We start from the raw sequence: 20,235 nt of genomic DNA on the forward strand, positions 1-20,235 counted from the left end.
TATATATATATGGGTGCCAATTCCCTCAGACGAGAATTCATAAAATGGCAAAATTGAAGTGTTTGAAAAATAGTTGTATTGAATTGTGAATCATTGAGTTTTAGTCTCATTTGGATTATTTAGATAACAATGAACCTGACTCATGAATTGACTTGAAATGAAACGAATTGACTTGATATGAATGGATGGAAATGGATTGAGGGGTGTGTATCAGTATTAAATGGTCTTGGAAAGAATGTAAGTTGGTCGTTAATATTGAACGTTTATCTAACACTTATATCTTAGTTAAACCTTATATATCGTGTTGGTATATCTTTATTGGGTTTTGGCTCACCTTACTTGGGAAACCATTTTTAGGTACTGGTGACATGCCACCTCCAAGGACATAGAGCTTAGGACTCTTTCTTTTGTTGTAACCAAGTGATATCTTGGAAAGATGTAAGCCGTAGGGCATTTATTTTGTTATCACCAACTTGTATTACATGCTGTAGATTCAGAATGAATGTTTGTGAATGTGTAATGCATGTAATACCTTTTTGTAATATAAACTCTGATGAATAAAAGTATATCATTTTCATTAAATCGATGAATCTTATAAAGGGATTATTTATATTGTTTTTTTTTCACGGCGTTACATTAACTATCCCTTTCGACTAGTAATCCTCTCATTGATAAGACTATCAATCCCATAGGAAGATTTGGATTAGAAATTGAGGGAATGAGTGAATTTTAAAATAATTTGTAAACAAAATTTATATTGTTTAAAACAAAAATAATAATAATTATTATATTAAAAAATACTAAAAATTAAAAAATATTAATTTGGGAATTTTTTTTAATGTCCCTGATATTAAGATTTTATAGTATAAAGGACACCCGATATTTTTATAATGTCTAAGGTCTCTTAACATCGATCCAAAGGAAATTTGACCTAGAGAATTTCTTTAGACTTCTCAGAGAATTTCACTGTGTTTTGACCAATTTTATCTAGTTTGCTCATAATTTTCTCTGTATTTTTTTGTTAAACCAGAGAAAATTGAACAATCACCATTTTCATTTTGACCAATTTTCTCTACACTGTAAGACATTCAGACAACAACAATCCAGAGAAAGTTGAACAACCACCATTTTCATTTTGACTAATTTTCTTTGGACTATAAAATATCCAGATAATAGCAAATTAGAAAAAATTGAACAACAACCATTTTCATTTTGACCAATTTTCCCTGGACTGTAAGACATTCAGACAACAACAACCCACAGAAAATTGAACAACCACCATTTTCATTTTGACCAATTTTCTCTAGACTGTAAGATATTCAAACAACAACAAATCAGAGAAAATTGAACAACCACCATTTTGATCAATTTTCCCTGGACTGTAAGACATTCGAACAACAGGTGCACCAATGTCGATCGAAGAGATCTTGCTTCTAGTGTATGCATAAAATATTGCAAATACAAATAGAGCAAATGAGAGTTACCTCGTCAATTTGGGCAAAATAGATGAAAACATCCACCCAAAAATCAAATCATTAGTATTCTAATTTACAATATTAATCAAATTAATGATGAATTCTAGAAATAAAAACACCAAAAGCAATGGATATCACAATACAGCACTTAACCAAACTAGTAAATTTCACAAACAACAAGTGCAATCAAACGAAAATCAAGAATTAAGTTGTTTTTTCTTTTGTATATTACCCAAAATTGTATTAAAATCAGTGATGTAGATAGGCCCTTGTGGTTCTAAAAAGATCAATTATAGAGAGAGAGAGAGAGAGAGAGAGAGAGAGTGTGTGTGTATGTGTATGTGTGTGTGTGTGTGTGTGTGTGTGTGTGTGTGTGTGTGTGTGACTGTTTAGGAGACGATGTATTCGGGCATGAAGTTGTTAGTGGCAACTTTGAGGTCTAAGAAAGAGAACTCCGAAAAGGAGAAAACTCTGGTGTCTGGTTTGCCGGAAGATCGTCGGTGGATGAAAAGTGGGTTTGTGCTCTGCGGCGGCTATTAGAGATGATGAGTATATGTGGTGGTCTTGAAACAATATTGATAGTGATGACGATGACGATAATGAAGGAACCATTAAAAACGAAGAGTTATCAATGGCAGTGACAATTGTAGTAGAAATGAAGATTAGGGTGAAGAGTTGCAGAGGGGAAGATTAGGATGTATATTTCCCAAAATTGTATTAAAATCAATGATGTAGATAGACCCTTGTGGTTCTAAAAAGATCAATTACAAAGAGAGAGAGAGTGTGTAACTGTTTAGGAGACGATGTAGTCGAGAATGAAGTTGTTAGTGGCAACTTTGAGGTCTAAGAAAGAGAACTCCGAAAAAGAGGAAACTCCGGTGTCTAGTTTGCCGGAAGGCCGTCGGTGGATGAAAAATGGGTTTGTGCTTTGCGACGGCTATTAGAGATAATAAGTACGTGTAGTGGTCTTGAAACAATATTGATGGTGATGACGATAATGGAGGAACCACTGAAAATGAAGAGTCATCAATGGCGATGACAATTGTAGTAGGGATGAAGATTAGGGTGAAGAGTTGCAGAGGGAAAACCATGGTTCTTGTTTCACTTGTAAAGGGAGAGAGAGATCGAGAGCGTAAGGAAGAGACATGAAAGAGGATATGACTGAGGGAACTTAGACTACAAAAAAAATATTGTGGATATTTCTCATTACTAAAAGTTGGGGAGGGATGTTAGACTAAATTTTCCTATTAATACTGTGTATAATATTACTAATCCAATGATATACAAATAAATATTTTTTATTTTATATCTCCAATCTAACACCATCATACTGATAACGATAATGTTAGGGATATCAAATTTTCTACTAAATAAATAACCAAATATCTCATATGGGTGTGGAGTTCGCAATTTTGTGAATCATACATTCCATGTAAGACATTTAGTCATTTATTTAATAGAAAATTTAAGACCTATAACATTTTCCTACTAATAATGGTAATGTTAAGAATATTAAATTTTCTACCAAATAAATGACTAAATGTCTCATATGGATGTGGGTCCACAATTTTGTGAATCCTACACACATATAAGACATTTAGTCATTTAGGCCTCATTTGGGAACAGGTTAATTTAGTAACTTTTTGACTATTTAGCTAAAATATGAGCTAAAAAAAATTAATATGTTTGGGATGATTTTTTGACTTTTTATGAAAAGATGTGCAAAAAGTAGAGAGAAAAGAGAATCTTTGACTTTTTGGTATGAGTTGTTGATTTTTTAATTTTTTACTGACTTTTTGACTTTTTAGCTAAATGGGTCACTTCCCAAACGAGACCTTATTAAGTAAAAAATTTAGGACCTATAACCTTTTTCTACTAACAAGGATAATAATGTTAGAAATATTAAATTTTCTACTAAATAAATGACTAAAGGGTGATTTGGAATGATCTAATAAATATACTTTTTAATTTTTTATGAAATATTGGTTGAGTTTGAAATGATATGATAGAAAAGTGATGTGACTTAAATAAGATAATGTGAATTAAATAAAATTGTGACTTTTTAATTCTTTTAAGTTATGACAAACAAAATCTAGATATCTCACATAAATATGAACGTAAAACATTTAATTATTTATTTAATAAAAAATTGGGCAAATTACATATACCCCTCGAGATTTGGCTAAATTACAGATACCCCTAAGGTTTCGAAAATTACATCCCGCCCCTGAGGTTTGTATTTTCATAACAATTTGTCTCCTGAGGTTTATATTTCATAACAAATTACCCCCTAATTTCTTATGCAAATATAGTATTCAGGGAGAAATTCGTAATTTCTCAAACCTCAGAGATATCTGTAATTTAACCAAATCTCGAGGGGTATATGTAATTTGTCCTAAAAAATTTAAAACTTATAATAAGAAATAGTAATGTTAAAAATACGAAATGTGGCCATATTGTCATTTTCCGTACTCTTCCATGGTGTGAAATCAAACAAATATGGCCACACTGTTAAAGTAGTTCTTTGAATAATTATATATATTTAAAAATAAGGTTCGCTGTCTTCAGTAGCGGACTTGGGAAAGTCAAATAAAAAACGTCACGTTCAATCTCTCTCTCTCTCTCTCTCTCTAAAACTTTCTGGCTGAATCTCTTTATATCCACACGGCAATTTTGAATCTCTTTTATATATATGCCCTAACCTTACTCATTTCTGTAGTTTCTGATTTCAGAGCTCTCTCTCTTTTTGTTTTTCTTCTATCGTTTCAGTTTCTCGTTGTTTCTGGAATCTCTCTCTCTCTCTCTACTGAATAGGCATGGGAACTCAAGCTCCAAATGATCAGAACTATAACCCCAACAATGTCAGCTTCTCTCTCTCTCCCTCTATACATATAGCTATGTCTCTCTGCTTTTTGTGTATGTATGTTGATGTGTGATTTGATAGTGTTCTGCTTCTGATAATGAAGTCAAGTTAAGATTTGTTATTGTTGCTTCGTTTGTTGTTGTTGTTGTTGTTGTAAGTTTTGGGATTTAAATCTTCGATTTTGATTTTGGTTGACTTGAAAAGAGTTGAAATTTTACCTCTGTGTGTGAAGTTCCGGTCATATTTGACAAGATTAATTAATTTCTTCAGTTGTTTAAAAGGTAGATACAAAATTATAAATATTCCTCTCATTTTGATATTTTCTTGGGAAGACGTAAAAATAAAATGATTAAATGGTCTAATTAGAGGAATTCAACATTTACTAGTAATTGTCATAAGGATTTTTTTTTATATATAAAAAACCATATACCAAGAAAATTTTTTTAAAAAAACAAATATTACAATTTTCCAAAAATTATAGTTGTCCTGATTCCGAACTATAATTTTTTTAAAAAAATTATTTTTCTAAGTAATTTTTTTTGAATTTTTTTTTTTTTTTTTGGATAGATTCATAAGTTATATACCAAAAAAATAGGTAATACAGTGAAACTCGTTACACGCGCATAGGCAATACACCCTTCATGAAGGAAACAAACATGCCTAACTTTTATACAAAATCTAACAAGTAGATTAATATACAAGGAGAAATCAAAATTGGGCCAAGCAATAATGAAGGGACACACTTACGATTTCAAAGGAGTCTTACAATTTGATTTTTCAGAGTTGATAGAGAGGCTACCCTCTTAAGTTAGGTTAAGATGGCAATTCTCTCAAGGAATTTTTTTTTGTTTTCTACCTTTGAAGATGAATTGTCTATGAAATAACGAATGTTCCCTCTAAAATGGATTGAGGAGCTCTTTTAAGATGTGAAAATCGTGGACTGACCCATTTTTATTTTTTTTGAATCCTAACACGGGCTTGCTATCAAAAGTCTAAAGAGGTTCATTAGTGTGGACCCTTTTTGTTGGGAAAGACGTTGAACCCACGGCAATTTCGGTTTCTATTCCTGATGTATCACAACCACACAAAAAAATTTGGATCCAAGCTTATCTTATAGGCAATAAATAGTAGCCAAGTTGTCAAGTGGGTGTTTGAAAAATTGCTATTTTAGCAAGTTATTTAAGCTTTTGACTATTTTAGTAAGTTAAAATTTTTATATTTGGAAAGATATATTTTTTTATAGTTGGATATGATGTTTGTGAGAGTAAAAGTGAAATGATTATGGATTTGATGTAATATTTTATCTCATTAGCTATTTTAGTTTATTTTGTCTTTTTATGAATTTTAGCCAAAAATTAGCTAAAATCTCACCTGCCAAACACCACCTACTAACATAACTGTGACTAAAAATCAAGCTACTATGATTTCGTTTTTATTAAAATTTAAATAAAGATTAATTTAACACAAGGGGTACTAGGCTTTGTCTTTTTTTTTTTACCATAATATTTTCAAAAAATAAAAAATTGGAGAAACAGACTCTGCACATGCCTTGTGCTTGGCAGTGAAATTTTCCACTTATTATGTAATGTCTAATATACTCGAAAGATTAATACACACCGTAAAAATAATAAATAATAAATAATAAAAAAAAAGATTATTATACATCTAAATGTCTATTGTGACTGGTTTATGGTTACACAGATTATATTAATGATGTTTTTTATTAAAACTGTGTTTTCTTTTTTTTAATCTTTTTTTTTTTTGGTTGAATTTATTTGAAACAAACATGCTACAGGTTGACACACAGTCTGAGAAGGAGAAGGCGATCAATGATTGGCTTCCAATCACTTCATCAAGAAATGCAAAGTGGTGGTACTCTGCTTTCCACAATGTCACCGCCATGGTTGGAGCTGGCGTCCTCAGTCTCCCGTATGCCATGTCAGAGCTCGGATGGTATGCACTATGCATAATCATGAATCATGATCACCAAACAATTTACTTTAATTCATTAATAATTTTAACTTAAGACAAGCATTTTTAATTAGTTGAAAATAATTTCAATGAAAATCAATGTATTGTGGCGTCTAACTGAATATGTTTGATAAAGCGCAATGTTATTAAAATGTTCATTTTAGACCATTCATTCTTGTAAAGGGCTACTTTTTCAAATTTTTTTTACCATAGAAGTTTTTATTTTCTGAAACTTTTTTAAGATTTTCGAATAATTGAGAGTCTGAGACATATGAATTTCTTTAAATTAACCATTTTCATTTTACTTCTCAATCAAAAAAGAAATTTTTATTTTTATTTTTATTTTGGAAATTTTACAGTCAAGTAACTGAGTTATACTCTTTTGATTTTCAGGGGTCCTGGTGTGGCTGTACTGGTTATATCATGGGTTGTCACTTTTTACACCTTGTGGCAAATGGTTGAAATGCATGAGATGGTACCTGGAAAACGTTTCGACAGGTATCATGAGCTTGGCCAGCATGCATTTGGTGAAAAGCTTGGTCTATACATTGTGGTGCCCCAACAGCTTGTCTGTGAGGTTGGTGTGGACATAGTCTATATGGTCACTGGAGGGAAGTCACTCAAAAAATTCCATGATTTGGTGTGCAAAGATTGCCAAAATATTAGGCTCACTTTCTTCATCATGATTTTTGCCTCTGTCCACTTCGTGCTCTCCCATCTTCCCAACTTCAACTCCATCTCCGGTGTGTCTTTGGCTGCAGCAGTCATGTCCTTGAGGTACAGTCCCTCTTGCTTTTCTATTCCATTTTATGTTACATTGACTCAGGTACACACAGTTATGTGTGTGAGTGTCTAATTCATCTAATTATCATGTCAAAGGACACGAGAGTCCATGAAACATAGTTTTAATGTCCAAAATTCATCTTCTCATTGATGCCATTTCATCATTGTTTCCCAATAATTTTATGTTTGCATGAAAAAATATAATTAAACCTAGCAGTCACATGAAAATTCGTGGAAAAAAAAGGCAACCCCTAATTTTTATTAGTGCTCCAATGCTTAATATTGATCGGCAAGCAAGTACAGCAATATCTTTGATTTCGATGTCCTGCAGTTACTCTACCATTGCATGGGCTGCTTCGCTTCACAAGGGTGTGCAACCGAATGTCCAATATTCATATACAGAGAAGAGCACAGCGGGAAAAGTCTTCAACTTCTTCAGTGCCTTGGGTGATGTGGCTTTTGCCTATGCAGGCCACAACGTGGTCTTGGAGATTCAAGCAACAATCCCTTCTACACCCGAGAAGCCTTCCAAGGGCCCCATGTGGAAGGGAGTGATAGTTGCCTATATCGTCGTGGCCTTGTGCTACTTCCCTGTGGCACTGATCGGTTATTGGACATTTGGGAACAATGTTCAAGACAATATCCTCATCTCATTACAGAAACCCACATGGCTCATTGCAATGGCTAACATGTTTGTTGTTATTCATGTTATTGGAAGCTATCAGGTGCAAGCCATAATTTCTTGATTTGATTAAGTTGATAAACTTTCTTTGGTGGATCTCTATCTGATTTTTTTTTTTTTTTTTTTTTTTGTTGATTTAGATTTATGCAATGCCGGTGTTTGACATGATAGAAACGACTTTGGTAAAAAAATTGAATTTCAAGCCCACTTTAATGCTTCGCTTTGTTTCTCGAAATATATATGTGGGTAAGTGAATTGTACTCCTCATCTTCATCCAATTACTGCATTATTTTACATGAATTTGTGATTTTGTCAAAAGCAAAAAGTTACGTTTTTCCAAAGTTAATATAATTTCTTTTTCTTGCAGCATTCACAATGTTTGTTGGCATTACGTTTCCTTTCTTTGGTGGTCTTCTTGGATTCTTTGGAGGATTTGCATTTGCCCCTACAACATACTTTGTAAGCAACTCTCTTGTCTCTTTTTTATTGAAACCATATAGAATGAAGAAACAAACATCGTATGATTGCTTACTCTCATTCTTGCTTTTTCTACAGTTACCATGCATCATTTGGCTTGCTATCTATAAGCCGAGGAGGTTCAGCTTGTCTTGGGTTACTAACTGGGTATGACTGAAACTTAAAATTAATTTCACATTGCTTTCATTTTTTTTCCTTGTGGTTTGAAATTTAAAGCTTAATTAATTTTGATTTGGCTTCATCAATTTCAGATCTGCATTATACTGGGTGTTCTTTTGATGATCTTGTCGCCTATTGGAGGGCTAAGGCAAATTATAAAAGCTGCAAAGGACTATCAATTCTACTCATAAGCAAATCTTCATACGCCAAGAGGACGTGGCTGTCGTAAAATACCCAAATGGAGAAGAGAAGATCATGACGACACTTAGAATGGCCATGGCAAAATGACTAAAGTGGGATTCATCAAATGGGACATCAATTGAAATTTCTGTAATTTTATCGCTTGTTATGGAAAAATGGCATTCCAGCCATGGAACCAACTAAGAAAGCTTCCTGGAGGCCTTTATTTACAGCTTCTTTTCATTCAATGGTGTGCAGATATATATCAGTTTCATGTTTGTTATCTTATATTTCTTCTTCTTCTTCTTCTTCTTCTTCTTCTTTTCCTTTCTTTTTTTTTTTTTTTTTTTTTTTTTTTTTTTTTTTTTTGGATTAACTTTCACTTGTGAGATAGAAGTGGATTCTAATTCTTTCTGAATTTGTGCTGGCTAGAGGTTGTGTGACTTTGATGATTAGCATTAATGTTTTACAAATGAAGGTTTTTATTACAACAATGACCCTGATTCTAACGTGCAATCTGATTAATGTTTTTACATCTTCCGCTCCACAAGGCTCCGTGGTGGCAGTGTCTGGGATGGGGTTGTGTTTAAAACCCATGATGCCCAGTTCAAAATGAAGCAACCTTACCGTTATGCCAACTAATGGAACAGGATATGAGAGGAGGAAAAAAAATTGAGTTCTCAATTCTCTCTCAGAATAGAGTAGAGGCACAAATCATACCTAGTAGAGAACAGCTCCCTCCTTTCCATGCCCTTCAATGATTAATTTGTTATTTTTGTTTTATGCAATATGTCTGATCAAACACAACAAGAAACAAAGAAATAAAGAGGTAAATTAATGGACATTGTGCACTACTTGCTTTGTTTCTATCAAACAACATATGGTTGTCTGTTATTGAGCAGTTGAGTACAACTAGAATCTACTCTGCATTAAAATTGTCAGTAAATTAATCTTTACAGCGCAGACCCTGAACCAGATGATTAACATAGATGACGTTGAAAATTAATGCAATGTCATTGTACTTAACGAAGCCATTTTGTAACCATTCAGTATAAAATTATTCATTTGATGTGAATAATGAAGCATTTGTCATAGTACTTACCGGTACCAATTCAGTTCGACTTGAATGGTGTGGTGTCACATCCTGTGAAGCCGGCCTGCTTCATCACAGTTTGATTCGAATAATCAACTATATAAACTTTGTTTAATGTTTGCTCTTAAAGACGTCAAATTCAAGACAGCTCCAAAAGACTGTTGTTGCTTCATTTGTCTAAAGAAGAATTATTTTCAACAAAAATTGCTTAAATACAAACAGTATATTCCCTATCTCTTTGAATTGCAGGCTGAGCTTCTTCCTATTAAAGTTCAGACAGTTTTGATATTTCAGAGTTGGAATAGCTTTTATACGATCGTAGATTTTTTCTTTTATTTTGTGCTTCATCTTCCCCTGTGGTGTGTAAAGACATGGTAACTCAATCACCAAGTGCAACAGATGACAACTCCAATACTACCACAGCAAATGAGAACTCCATTACCACCACAATTGTAAGACTACCTCTCCCTCTCTCTCGGGCGTGCGTGTGGAGATGTCCATTTTGTGTCAAAGCAACCTTGTTCCAATGAGCAATACAAGCAATAACGCAAACATGTTGACACAAATTTCAAAAAATGCAAGACATAAGATGAGGATACGCGCAAAATATACCATTCTATATATATATATATATATATCATTCAAATATAAGAAATAAAAAAATAAAAAAATGCAACATTAAACTAATTCCTATAAATTTACATTACTTATTGTTTAGCGTTGCTGCTGCATACTGATTACTGATTCAGTGTGTCATGCATTATTGCAGATTGATGAGAAGAGGGCACAGCAGAAGGCCATAGATGATTGGCTTCCGATCACTTCATCGAGGAATGCAAAATGGTGGTACTCTGCTTTCCACAATGTCACTGCCATGGTTGGGGCTGGAGTCCTCAGTCTTCCCTATGCCATGGCTGCTCTTGGATGGTATGAAAATATGAATCAAAGTTGAAAACAGCTCCAACTGAAAATTACTAATTAAAAATATTGGTACAATAATCTCTTGCTAGAGTATATGACATAATATAGGGAAACTTCAGGGCATTAAGTGCAATAAAATTTAACATTTGAATATAAAATCAACTTACATGTCTTCTTCAATTCTTGAAGGCCTGTAAGGGTCTTCATTTGCCCAAGGTACACAGCTCGGCCCAACCCTACCCTGCCCATTTGCTTTTACCCATCTCAAACCCATACCTCAAGTGGGATTGGGCGAATAAGGTTTGGGTTAGACATGGGCTTAGTTGTTGAAGCCTGACCAGTTGACTCATGATAGGTGGCTCAGTCTACAAGCTTGGCAAAAAATAGAAAATGAAAAAAATCTGAAGGTCAGCTCATTGGGCTTAGCCTGTGGGTCTGCCCGTTAACCCATTGGGCAGGGCGTGGGCCTACAGCGTTTTGTCTGGGCCGGTCTGAGCCCATAAAAAAAGCCTATCAAGCTTGACCCATGGGTAGGCTTGGGCACTATTTTCGCGAGCTGAGCTGAACGATTCTAACCCTTAAGGGCTGTTAGGTTGCATTTTTGTTTTTAGTAATTTTTGGAAAAAAAAAAAAAAAAAAAGAGCGAAAACTTCAAAAATATGTTTTTTATTTTTATTTTTGTGCAAAAAATAGTTTTTGTAAATTCAAAACCTGTTAGTGTTTCTTAAAAATAGGTTGTTTTTCAATTTTTACCAATAATGAGAAGTTATTATATGGTTGAAATAGGGGACCAGGTGTTGTGGTACTGATACTATCATGGTTCATAACATTGTACACATTGTGGCAAATGGTTGAGATGCATGAGATGGTTCCTGGGAAAAGGTTCGATCGATACCATGAACTTGGTCAGCATGCTTTTGGTGAGAAGCTGGGGCTTTACATAGTGGTTCCCCAACAGCTGATTGTTGAGGTTGGAGTCAACATAGTCTACATGGTCACTGGAGGCAAGTCTCTCAAGAAATTCCATCAACTGGTCTGCAAAGATTGCACTGATATCAAACTCACCTACTTCATCATGATCTTTGCCTCTGTCCACTTTGTGCTTTCCCATCTTCCCAACTTCAACTCCATCTCGGGTGTCTCTTTGGCTGCCGCTGTCATGTCCTTGAGGTAACCTCTCACATCAGAGACGGAAAAAAGTGAAAACAAAGAAAACAGAAACACAATCAAACAGCTTTCAATAAACAGAAAACCGTGCAGTTTTACATTACCTAGTTTGAAATTGAATGGGAAAAATTAATCAAAATGTTGAATATGTGGTGGTGGTTGTTGTTGTTGTTATACAGTTACTCTACAATAGCTTGGACAGCTTCACTCCACAAGGGAGTGAAAAAGGATGTACAATATGGTTACAAAGCCACAACCCCAGCAGGAACAGTGTTCAACTTCTTCACAGCCTTAGGTGATGTAGCTTTTGCCTACGCTGGCCACAATGTGGTGTTGGAGATCCAAGCAACCATCCCTTCCACCCCTGAAAAGCCCTCCAAGGGACCCATGTGGAAAGGAGTGCTCGTAGCCTATTTCGTCGTTGCTTTGTGCTATTTCCCAGTCGCTCTCATTGGGTATCGGATGTTTGGAAACCAAGTCGAAGACAACATTCTCATCTCACTTGAGAAACCGGCATGGCTCATTGCTATGGCTAACATGTTTGTTGTCGTCCATGTCATCGGAAGCTATCAGGTTCAAACTTAGGCCTATGTGTCAAGATTTAGTTTGATATATATACGATGTGTTTTTCATTTTTGTGTTTGTAGATATATGCAATGCCAGTGTTCGACATGATAGAAACAGTGTTGGTCACGAAGCTAAAATTCAAGCCCAGCACAATGCTTCGCTTTATTTCACGCAATATATACGTGGGTTAGTAAATTATCAATTGCTTTCAATAGAGTGAGGTTCTGATTTTGATGGTGTTGAGAGAATTGTTTTGATATTGTATATATTTGATGCATCATCTTCTCTGTTTCAGCATTCACAATGCTCATTGCCATTTCATTCCCCTTCTTTGGTGGCCTCCTCGGATTTTTTGGGGGATTTGCATTCGCACCTACAACATACTTTGTAAGTCATTCTTGAAATTTTCTGCTGATTTCAGTTTAAGTCAAGTAATTATTCATATTATATGCACAATTATTGGTTTAATCTCTCATTGTACTTCTTCCACAGCTACCTTGTGTCATGTGGCTTTCCATCTACAAACCGAAAAAATTCAGCTTCTCTTGGTTTGCTAACTGGGTAAATATATACTTATCGTGCAAAATTTCTCTGTTATTTCTTCTTTTTTCGATTAGACTAGGTCTGTCAAAAAAGTTGATCTCTAAGATTGGATCAATTCAATGAACTTTCAGGTTTGCATTACACTTGGAATTCTGTTGATGATTCTATCGCCTATCGGAGGGCTAAGGAATATCATACTCCAAGCCAGAGACTATCATTTCTTCTCTCGATAGGACAAGAACTAATCAGAGATATAGAACTCATTATGTTATCTCCTCTTCAATATATTGATTGTGTGTGCGCTTCTCATGTTTGTTTTTCCATTTTAGATATGGAACTGTAAATGTAAATAAGATAGTCGACGAGTCGAGTCTAATAAAATTAACAAATTCTAAAATAAATTCAATTCTTTGGTTTTCAAATCAATCTCAAATGAGGTTCAACTAAGAAGATTATGAATCGAATATGAGTGACTCTTCTTTTCAGCATATATAAGTTTATCGAATCAAGTTTAAGCTGACCTCAATAAATTAACAAGATTCAATTTGAGTTTGATTTGTTTTGAGCTGATTTCACTAGAAAATCTCGACCAGATTTTTTACAAGCCAAGTCCGATTAACTTCATTTTAGAGATCTTCAATAAAAATAAGGGTTCTACTTAAAATGCATCTCTTTGTGTGAGAATTAGAGACAAATTTGTCTTAAAATAAAAGGAGGGCAAGTAATAGATTGTTCATTTATTTTAAAATAAATGTATTCTATTTATGTAGCTATCTATATCCAATTAAACTAATTTTTTGTATGAATTATATGTTCAAGAATTCTTACAAAAACAATAATTCTAACTCTAAAATTAGGCCTGGGATGGCCCCCACCGAGGGTCAGAGCTTATTTTAAATGATCTTAGAATATTAGGGGTACATTAATAAACTGGTTATGGTTATTAAACAAAATCATTTCAACATAAACACCACAATAAATTGTTTTAACATCAATAATACAATCATAATCAAATTAGTGTACCAAATTTTAAACAAAACACAACACAACACAACCAAAATTAATGCTGAAAGAATGTCATCAACCATTGCTCGTGACAGTCCAATTCACTCTGCCAGAAGAAAACTCAAACCCAAACTAATGTACAATGAATAAACATCCAAAGTCCAGCAAGCCAAACATGTCTAGAGAGTGACAGCCTAACACAGCTGACTCGGAATTTAAAAACAAAGTTAGTAAACCACCACCGACGAATTAGATGAGGCGGCCTCAAGGTGACAATAAATGACTACAGCATTTGGGAGAAAGAAAGGAAGTTTCATAACCACCAAAACTAACTTGCGGAATTATGAGTTTATTCCTACCTATGCAATAAATTCCACATTTATAGTTAGCATGGCCCAACTACACAACAGTTATTGTGTATTTTTGTGCAACATTAGATCTTATTGGTGGTGGGTTGAGATTGAGAGAGTGAGACATTTCTCTTCCAGATCACTAACCATAACTTAAATCTTCAAGGCAAGCAAGGCAGTTAACTATTTGCATAATTGCATTGGATCTTTGCAGAATGCACAACAATTATGAATAGTGGAATCGTGGACCACATCAATTAATGGATCCAAATCCAAAGTCCGCTGCCTATTTCCACTTACATTACAATAAAGCCATGTTTGCTTGAGCGACGAGCCTTGAGATTCGATTAATAATTCAACAAAATACGTAATTCCATTAAAAACTACCAGGACATGGTATCGAATCCCAAGAGCCAGGTGAGATACAAAATGGAAAATAAAGTAGAGATTTAGATTCGTCGGCTAAACTATAAAATTGATAGGATTTTACCAATACCTCTCCATAATCTTAAATCAATTGATAATTTCAATACTGGCTTCATTTGGAATGTGAATTGATTTTTTAACTTTTTGAGCATTTTAGACTGGGACTAAAAAGTTTTATTTAAAATAAATTTTTTAACATTTTTAACTTTTGTGAAAAAATAAAATAAAATAATTATAATTTGAATGTGATATTTTATCTAATTGACTTTTTAATTTATTTAATCTTTTTATGACTATTTTAATTTGATTGCCCCTTGAACTCACATGCCAAACCAGAACTAAGAAATACTAATCTCATCTGATCTAATCCATCCAAATAAGTCTAAAAGCTGCTAAAACAAGATCTATACAGTACCTTCAAACTGGAACTGAACTGAGCTAACTACTGATTGCAATAACTTCAAACTGGAAAAAAAACAACTCAAAGCAAACAAGCTTTTGAACAAGTTCATTAAACCCAATAACTCAATGGCACAAATTGCATACAACAAACTATCCGTTATTCTAATTCCAAAAAACAAAAACTCCAAGAAAACATTCGATAAATTTCATGAATTCCTCCAATGAACACACACAATAAACAAAATCACAATTACCAGTAATTTTCTTTTTAGGAAACTTTCTTCTTCAGAATTGTTCCAGTTCTTTCTCTATAAAACTCAACCCAGAGATTCGAAATCCACAATATGCTAACAGAAATCGCCATTACAACTACAATCACCCAAGAAACCCAAACCCATCTCGGAATCACATCATCCGCAGCCCCACTCCAATAAAACTTACTCATTTCATACATAAACATCGGTCCAGCCAAACCCCTAACAACAGAGTAAAATGCATAAAATGGAGGAGACAAAAAATCGTACACTCTCTTCGCAACCCTCGAATCGCCTCTCCTTGCACTCGCCAGAGTCCACGTGTTCTGGCAAAAGCTCGTCACCTCCGCAAGAACAAGAAGGATGAGAATGGCGTAGCCTCCATGGAAGACAACGTAGCGACAAGTAACGAAGACGAAGAGAGTGGCTAAATGGTGACCTATGAAGAGCAAATCACTGGGATAGAAGATGAGGTAGTGACAGAGGTCCATTAAAAAGTAAGCGATACTGTAATCGAGGACTGAGTTTTGGGAATTGGTGTTGATCGAAGCAAAACCTCGATTTGGATCGGAGAAAATTGCGCGAGAGGCCAAGAACAAGGCGGGAGTGCCGTGAGCAAGAGAGATGGCACAGCTGGAAGCTTCGGGTCGGAATTTAGGGCTCCAATTGGGGAAGATGATGAAGTAGGCGATGAGGTATATGATGAGGAACATGAGGAAGAAGAGAGGGAGGTTAGGGATTGAAGGAGATTGGATTGGGGTTAGGGTTTCCATTTAGAAACCCTTGATTGAAATCGATTGAATTGAATGATTTGAGTTTTAGGGTTTGATGAGGAGGGAATGAGAGGGACGACGATACAGAGAAAGAGTCAGAAGGCCAGTGGACTCGTCTGTGAAGAATATAAATATATTAACGGGGTGTGATTGGAATTTGAGATTTTGAGAGAGAGAGAGAGAGAGAAATGGGGACGTGACAAATTTCACGTATTTTGGTGTGCAAATTAAAACAACGACAATGCTACGTAACTCAAATTTTGTGACTTAAAAGTGATTTAAATGGTCAAAACGACGTCGTTTTGAGGACAGAACAACATAAAAATGGTCAAAACGACATCGTTTTGACCATTTGAATCACTTTTGAACCACAAAATTTGAAATACGAGACATTTTTCTTAAAACAAAACAATACTCCGATCTGTTAGGTAACCCCACCTATTATAAAAATTATAAATATTTTAAACTTTATCACATTATTTTTTAGTATATTTATTAATAAACTGATTGCTACATATGGCATTTTTTTAGTGGTATTCTACTTAGTGATGCTACATACACTAATTAATTAATGTACTAACACTAATTATGATATTATTATTAATTTCATTTATTATATAAATTACAAATATAAAAACTCTCTTAAATTATACGGTAATGCTTTATGCAACAATTAGTATACTAACTAGTGTACCAACACTAGTTATAATATTATTATTGATTTCATTCATTAATTACATTACAAATTCTAAAAACTTCTTAAATTATGTCACGTCATCAATTGATACACTAGTTAGTACATTAATTAATGCATATAACATTATTCTAAATTATATCATATCATCAATTAATACATTAATTAATATATTAATTAGCACAAATAATATAATTTTATGAATAATGTTATATGTACCAATTAATATACACACTAATATAATAATAAATAATATAACATTATTTATATAATTTTAAATATTTATAACCTGTATAACAAATATGATCAATAATAATATCATAAAACTAATTAATACATTAATACGTCTATTAATTAGTTCATGTTGTAGCACCGTTAATCTATTTTACTCCGATGGGTAGGGTAGGAAGGACTAATGAGAGCTTCGAGACAGAAAGGGAGATCCCATACGATACGAGTCACTACTACTAGCTATGCACCTTTTATTTTTTTTCATCTTTTTAAGGTCATTTTTCCAAATTTATACTTTTTTTATAAGTTATCAAATTATTTTTTACATCTCTTTTTAATTTTTAACTTTTAATCTATTTTAAATTACATTATCTCCCATATAACTTATTTATAAAAAATCAAAATAAGTTGAAAAAATTAAAAAATTAATTTTTAACCCATTTCTCAAAACTCCTCTCAATATTCTCATGACATATTATTATATCATATCAATCATTTATAAATATATAAAAATAGTATTGTGTGTTTGGTTTGAGTTTTTTGAATTAAATTTTTTGATATTTTTTATTTTTTCTATTTTTTTGTTTTTAGTGAATATTTTTAAAATTTTAAATATTTTTTTTACTTTTTTAGATGCACTTTACTTAGATGTATTTAAAAAGTAAAAAAATTGTAAAAAAATGTTTTAAAAAATTAATAAATACATAAAAATACAAAAAATATATTGAATTCTCATATTTTTTTTGTATTTTTAGTATTTAGTGAGTTTTTTTTTAAAAAATTCAAAAAAATTATACTTTTTATGTTTATTTATGTTAGGTGTGTCTAAAAATTAAAAAAAAAATACTTAAAATATTTTAAAAATTTAGTAAAAATAAAAAATTACGGAAAATAAGAAAGTAGAATGTTTTGAAAAGTATTTTTGAAAAACCAAAAACAAGCAAATTTTTTGTTTTTCAAGTGACAAATTTTTAGACTTTTTTTTTTTATAAAAAAGGGCAAATTACATATACCCCTCGAGGTTTGGCTAAATTATAAATACCTCCCTGAGGTTTGAGAAATTACAAATTTTTCCATGAATGCTATATTTGCATAACAAATTAGGGGGTAATTTGTTATGAAATTTAAACTTCAGGGAGCAAATTGTTATGAAAATACAAACCTTAGGGGGCGGGATGTAATTTTCGAAACCTAAGGGGGTATCTGTAATTTAGCTAAACCTCAAGGGAGGTATATGTAATTTGTCCAAAAAAAGTTTACATATTTTATATCGACCATATTGGAGAGAAATACTTCTTATCCATATATTTTTCGATTTGATTTTTATATGAAATATAACTATAGATTATACTTTGATTGTACAAAGGCCATGTTTGGTTTGTATTTGTGAAAAAAAATTTGAAAAATAATTTTCTAAAAAGAGTTTATAAAATTTGAAAATAATTTTGGAGTTTTGAATGATTTAATTTTTTTTTTGTAATTCAACAGATGGATGTGGAAAAAAAAAAGTAATTAATTGATGTGTAAGATATGAGAGAAAGAGATGAGAGAGGCAAAATGATTGATTAATGTGTAGTAGAAAAAAAAAAGTGATTTTGAATTTTTTTTTAAATTTTTTTAACTAAACAAATTTTTGAGATTTTTTTTCTCAAAACTTGTCTCTCTAGATACTAATAGCATTACTCAATTTTTATAATTTAAAATCTAAAGTTGTATTTTCAAATTTCAATTGAAATATGACTTAAAAAAATTAATTTTAAAACTTTCTATTTAAAGGCCTTTAAAATTTAATTAGGCCATATATATTTATTAATTTTAAAAATAAAACATAGCCAAGATTTTATAATCATACTTTCGATTTAATAGTTTTAAAATTTTGAAGTTAAATATAGTTAATAGTTACATGTCATAAGACTCCCGTGAAATCTTAGGGCTCAACCTAGGACAAGCGATGGAAACTACCATGCTAGAGTACAGTAGGAGCAGAGGGAATTTTCGGTAAGACGGTGAAATGCGTAGAGATCGGAAAGAACATCAATGGCAAAAGTACTCTGCTAGGCCGACACTAACATTGAGAGACAAAAGCTAGGGCAGCGAATGGAATTAGATACTCCAATAGTCCTAACCATAAACAATAGATACTAGGCGCTATGCGTATCGACCCATGTAGTGTTGTAGCTAACACGTTAAGAGCATGTTTGATTGGGTGGATTAGAGTATGGGATTGGAATTATTAATCCGTGAGCCCAATTATCCTATGTTTGTTTTAACATTTTAATTTAGGATTATTAATCTAATGAATAATTAATCTAACAAATTTGTAAGATTATTAGTAATGGGATAGGGGTGGGATTATTAATCCAATAGATATTAATCCAATTGGATAGTGAATACCACACTAATTTAATAAGATTATTAATATTACACTATTAATCTTGTGAATCAAACATGACCTAAGTATCCCGCCTAAGGAATACGTTCGCAAGAATGAAACTCAATGGAATTGACGAGAGCCCACACAAGCTGTGGAACATGTAATTTAATTCAATACAAAGCAAAAAACCTTATCACGGTTTAACATGCCGCGAATCCTTTTGAAAGAGAGGGATGACTTCGAGAAGACATAGGTAGTGCATGGCTATTATCAACTCATGCCTTAAGGTGATGGGCTAAGTCTTACAACGAGCGCATCTGTCGTATTTAGTTGCCATCGTTGAGTTTGAAACCCTAAATAAACTGCCAATGATAAGCCAGAGAAAGGTGATGATGACATTAAGTAATCATGCCTCTTATGCTCTGGACGACACACGTGCCACCCTTGAGCCTAAATTCAAGTCCCAACATTTGGAGTGGTTAGAAAAGATGATCAAAAACTAATCTTTGAACTTTTTAAATTTTTTTACTGTTTTATATGAGAAGTGATATAACCCAAAATGAGTTAAAATCTAATTTTTGACTTTTAACCCATGCTCCCAAAATGGACCTTTATAGCCAAACTTTTTGTGAACTATCTCAAAAAGAGTTTAAAAACTATTGGAAAAGAATCAAATATGTAATTCTTCAAATGGACGAATAAAATATGGCATTACACTGGAAATACATGCCTTTAAACCTCAGATTGTAAAATTCTCAGCACCCTTACCAAACACCCACAAATAAACAACCCAATCCAATAAATTTAAAAAATAAAAAATAAAATAAAAAACTTCTTATATCATA

The 20,235-nt window shown here is 32.9% G+C and overlaps 3 protein-coding genes across 3 annotated transcripts; 2 read left to right on the plus strand and 1 right to left on the minus strand.

Moving 5' to 3' along the window:
- The first annotated feature begins 3,939 nt into the window (after positions 1-3,939).
- On the plus strand, positions 3,940-8,878 carry LOC114308069 (lysine histidine transporter 1). Its single transcript, XM_028253559.2, has 8 exons — positions 3,940-4,336; positions 6,134-6,291; positions 6,703-7,086; positions 7,424-7,817; positions 7,915-8,020; positions 8,142-8,233; positions 8,330-8,398; positions 8,503-8,878. Exons 1-8 carry the CDS (start codon positions 4,292-4,294, stop codon positions 8,599-8,601), a joined length of 1,347 nt encoding a protein of 448 aa, XP_028109360.1. The 5' UTR covers positions 3,940-4,291; the 3' UTR covers positions 8,602-8,878.
- A 931-nt stretch (positions 8,879-9,809) lies between these two features.
- LOC114308070 (lysine histidine transporter 1) lies at positions 9,810-13,307 on the plus strand. The gene is made up of 8 exons (XM_028253560.2): positions 9,810-10,135; positions 10,453-10,610; positions 11,391-11,774; positions 11,951-12,344; positions 12,419-12,524; positions 12,634-12,725; positions 12,831-12,899; positions 13,013-13,307. Exons 1-8 carry the CDS (start codon positions 10,055-10,057, stop codon positions 13,112-13,114), a joined length of 1,386 nt encoding a protein of 461 aa, XP_028109361.2. The 5' UTR covers positions 9,810-10,054; the 3' UTR covers positions 13,115-13,307.
- Positions 13,308-15,143: 1,836 nt separating this feature from the next.
- LOC114308071 (TLC domain-containing protein At5g14285) lies at positions 15,144-16,234 on the minus strand. Its single transcript, XM_028253561.2, has one exon. The coding sequence runs from the start codon at positions 16,089-16,091 to the stop codon at positions 15,333-15,335; it is 759 nt and encodes a 252-aa protein (XP_028109362.2). The 5' UTR covers positions 16,092-16,234; the 3' UTR covers positions 15,144-15,332.
- Between the last annotated feature and the right edge of the window lie 4,001 nt (positions 16,235-20,235).

Source organism: Camellia sinensis, chromosome 1 (genome assembly GCF_055761805.1).
Source record: "Camellia sinensis isolate YWXY chromosome 1, ASM5576180v1, whole genome shotgun sequence".
Lineage (NCBI taxonomy): Eukaryota > Viridiplantae > Streptophyta > Magnoliopsida > Ericales > Theaceae > Camellia > Camellia sinensis.

Bases quoted from the DNA above. Each gene is read 5' to 3' on its own strand.
- LOC114308070 (XM_028253560.2), top strand. From the start codon at position 10,055: ATGGTAACTCAATCACCAAGTGCAACAGATGACAACTCCAATACTACC. The intron at 10,611-11,390 runs GTATGAAAATAT...TGGTTGAAATAG, and splicing joins GCCATGGCTGCTCTTGGATG to GGGACCAGGTGTTGTGGTAC. The intron at 12,525-12,633 runs GTTAGTAAATTA...TCTCTGTTTCAG, and splicing joins TTCACGCAATATATACGTGG to CATTCACAATGCTCATTGCC.
- LOC114308071 (XM_028253561.2), bottom strand. From the start codon at position 16,091: ATGGAAACCCTAACCCCAATCCAATCTCCTTCAATCCCTAACCTCCCT.
- LOC114308069 (XM_028253559.2), top strand. From the start codon at position 4,292: ATGGGAACTCAAGCTCCAAATGATCAGAACTATAACCCCAACAAT. The intron at 8,021-8,141 runs GTAAGTGAATTG...TTTTTCTTGCAG, and splicing joins TTCTCGAAATATATATGTGG to CATTCACAATGTTTGTTGGC. The intron at 8,399-8,502 runs GTATGACTGAAA...CATCAATTTCAG, and splicing joins TGTCTTGGGTTACTAACTGG to ATCTGCATTATACTGGGTGT.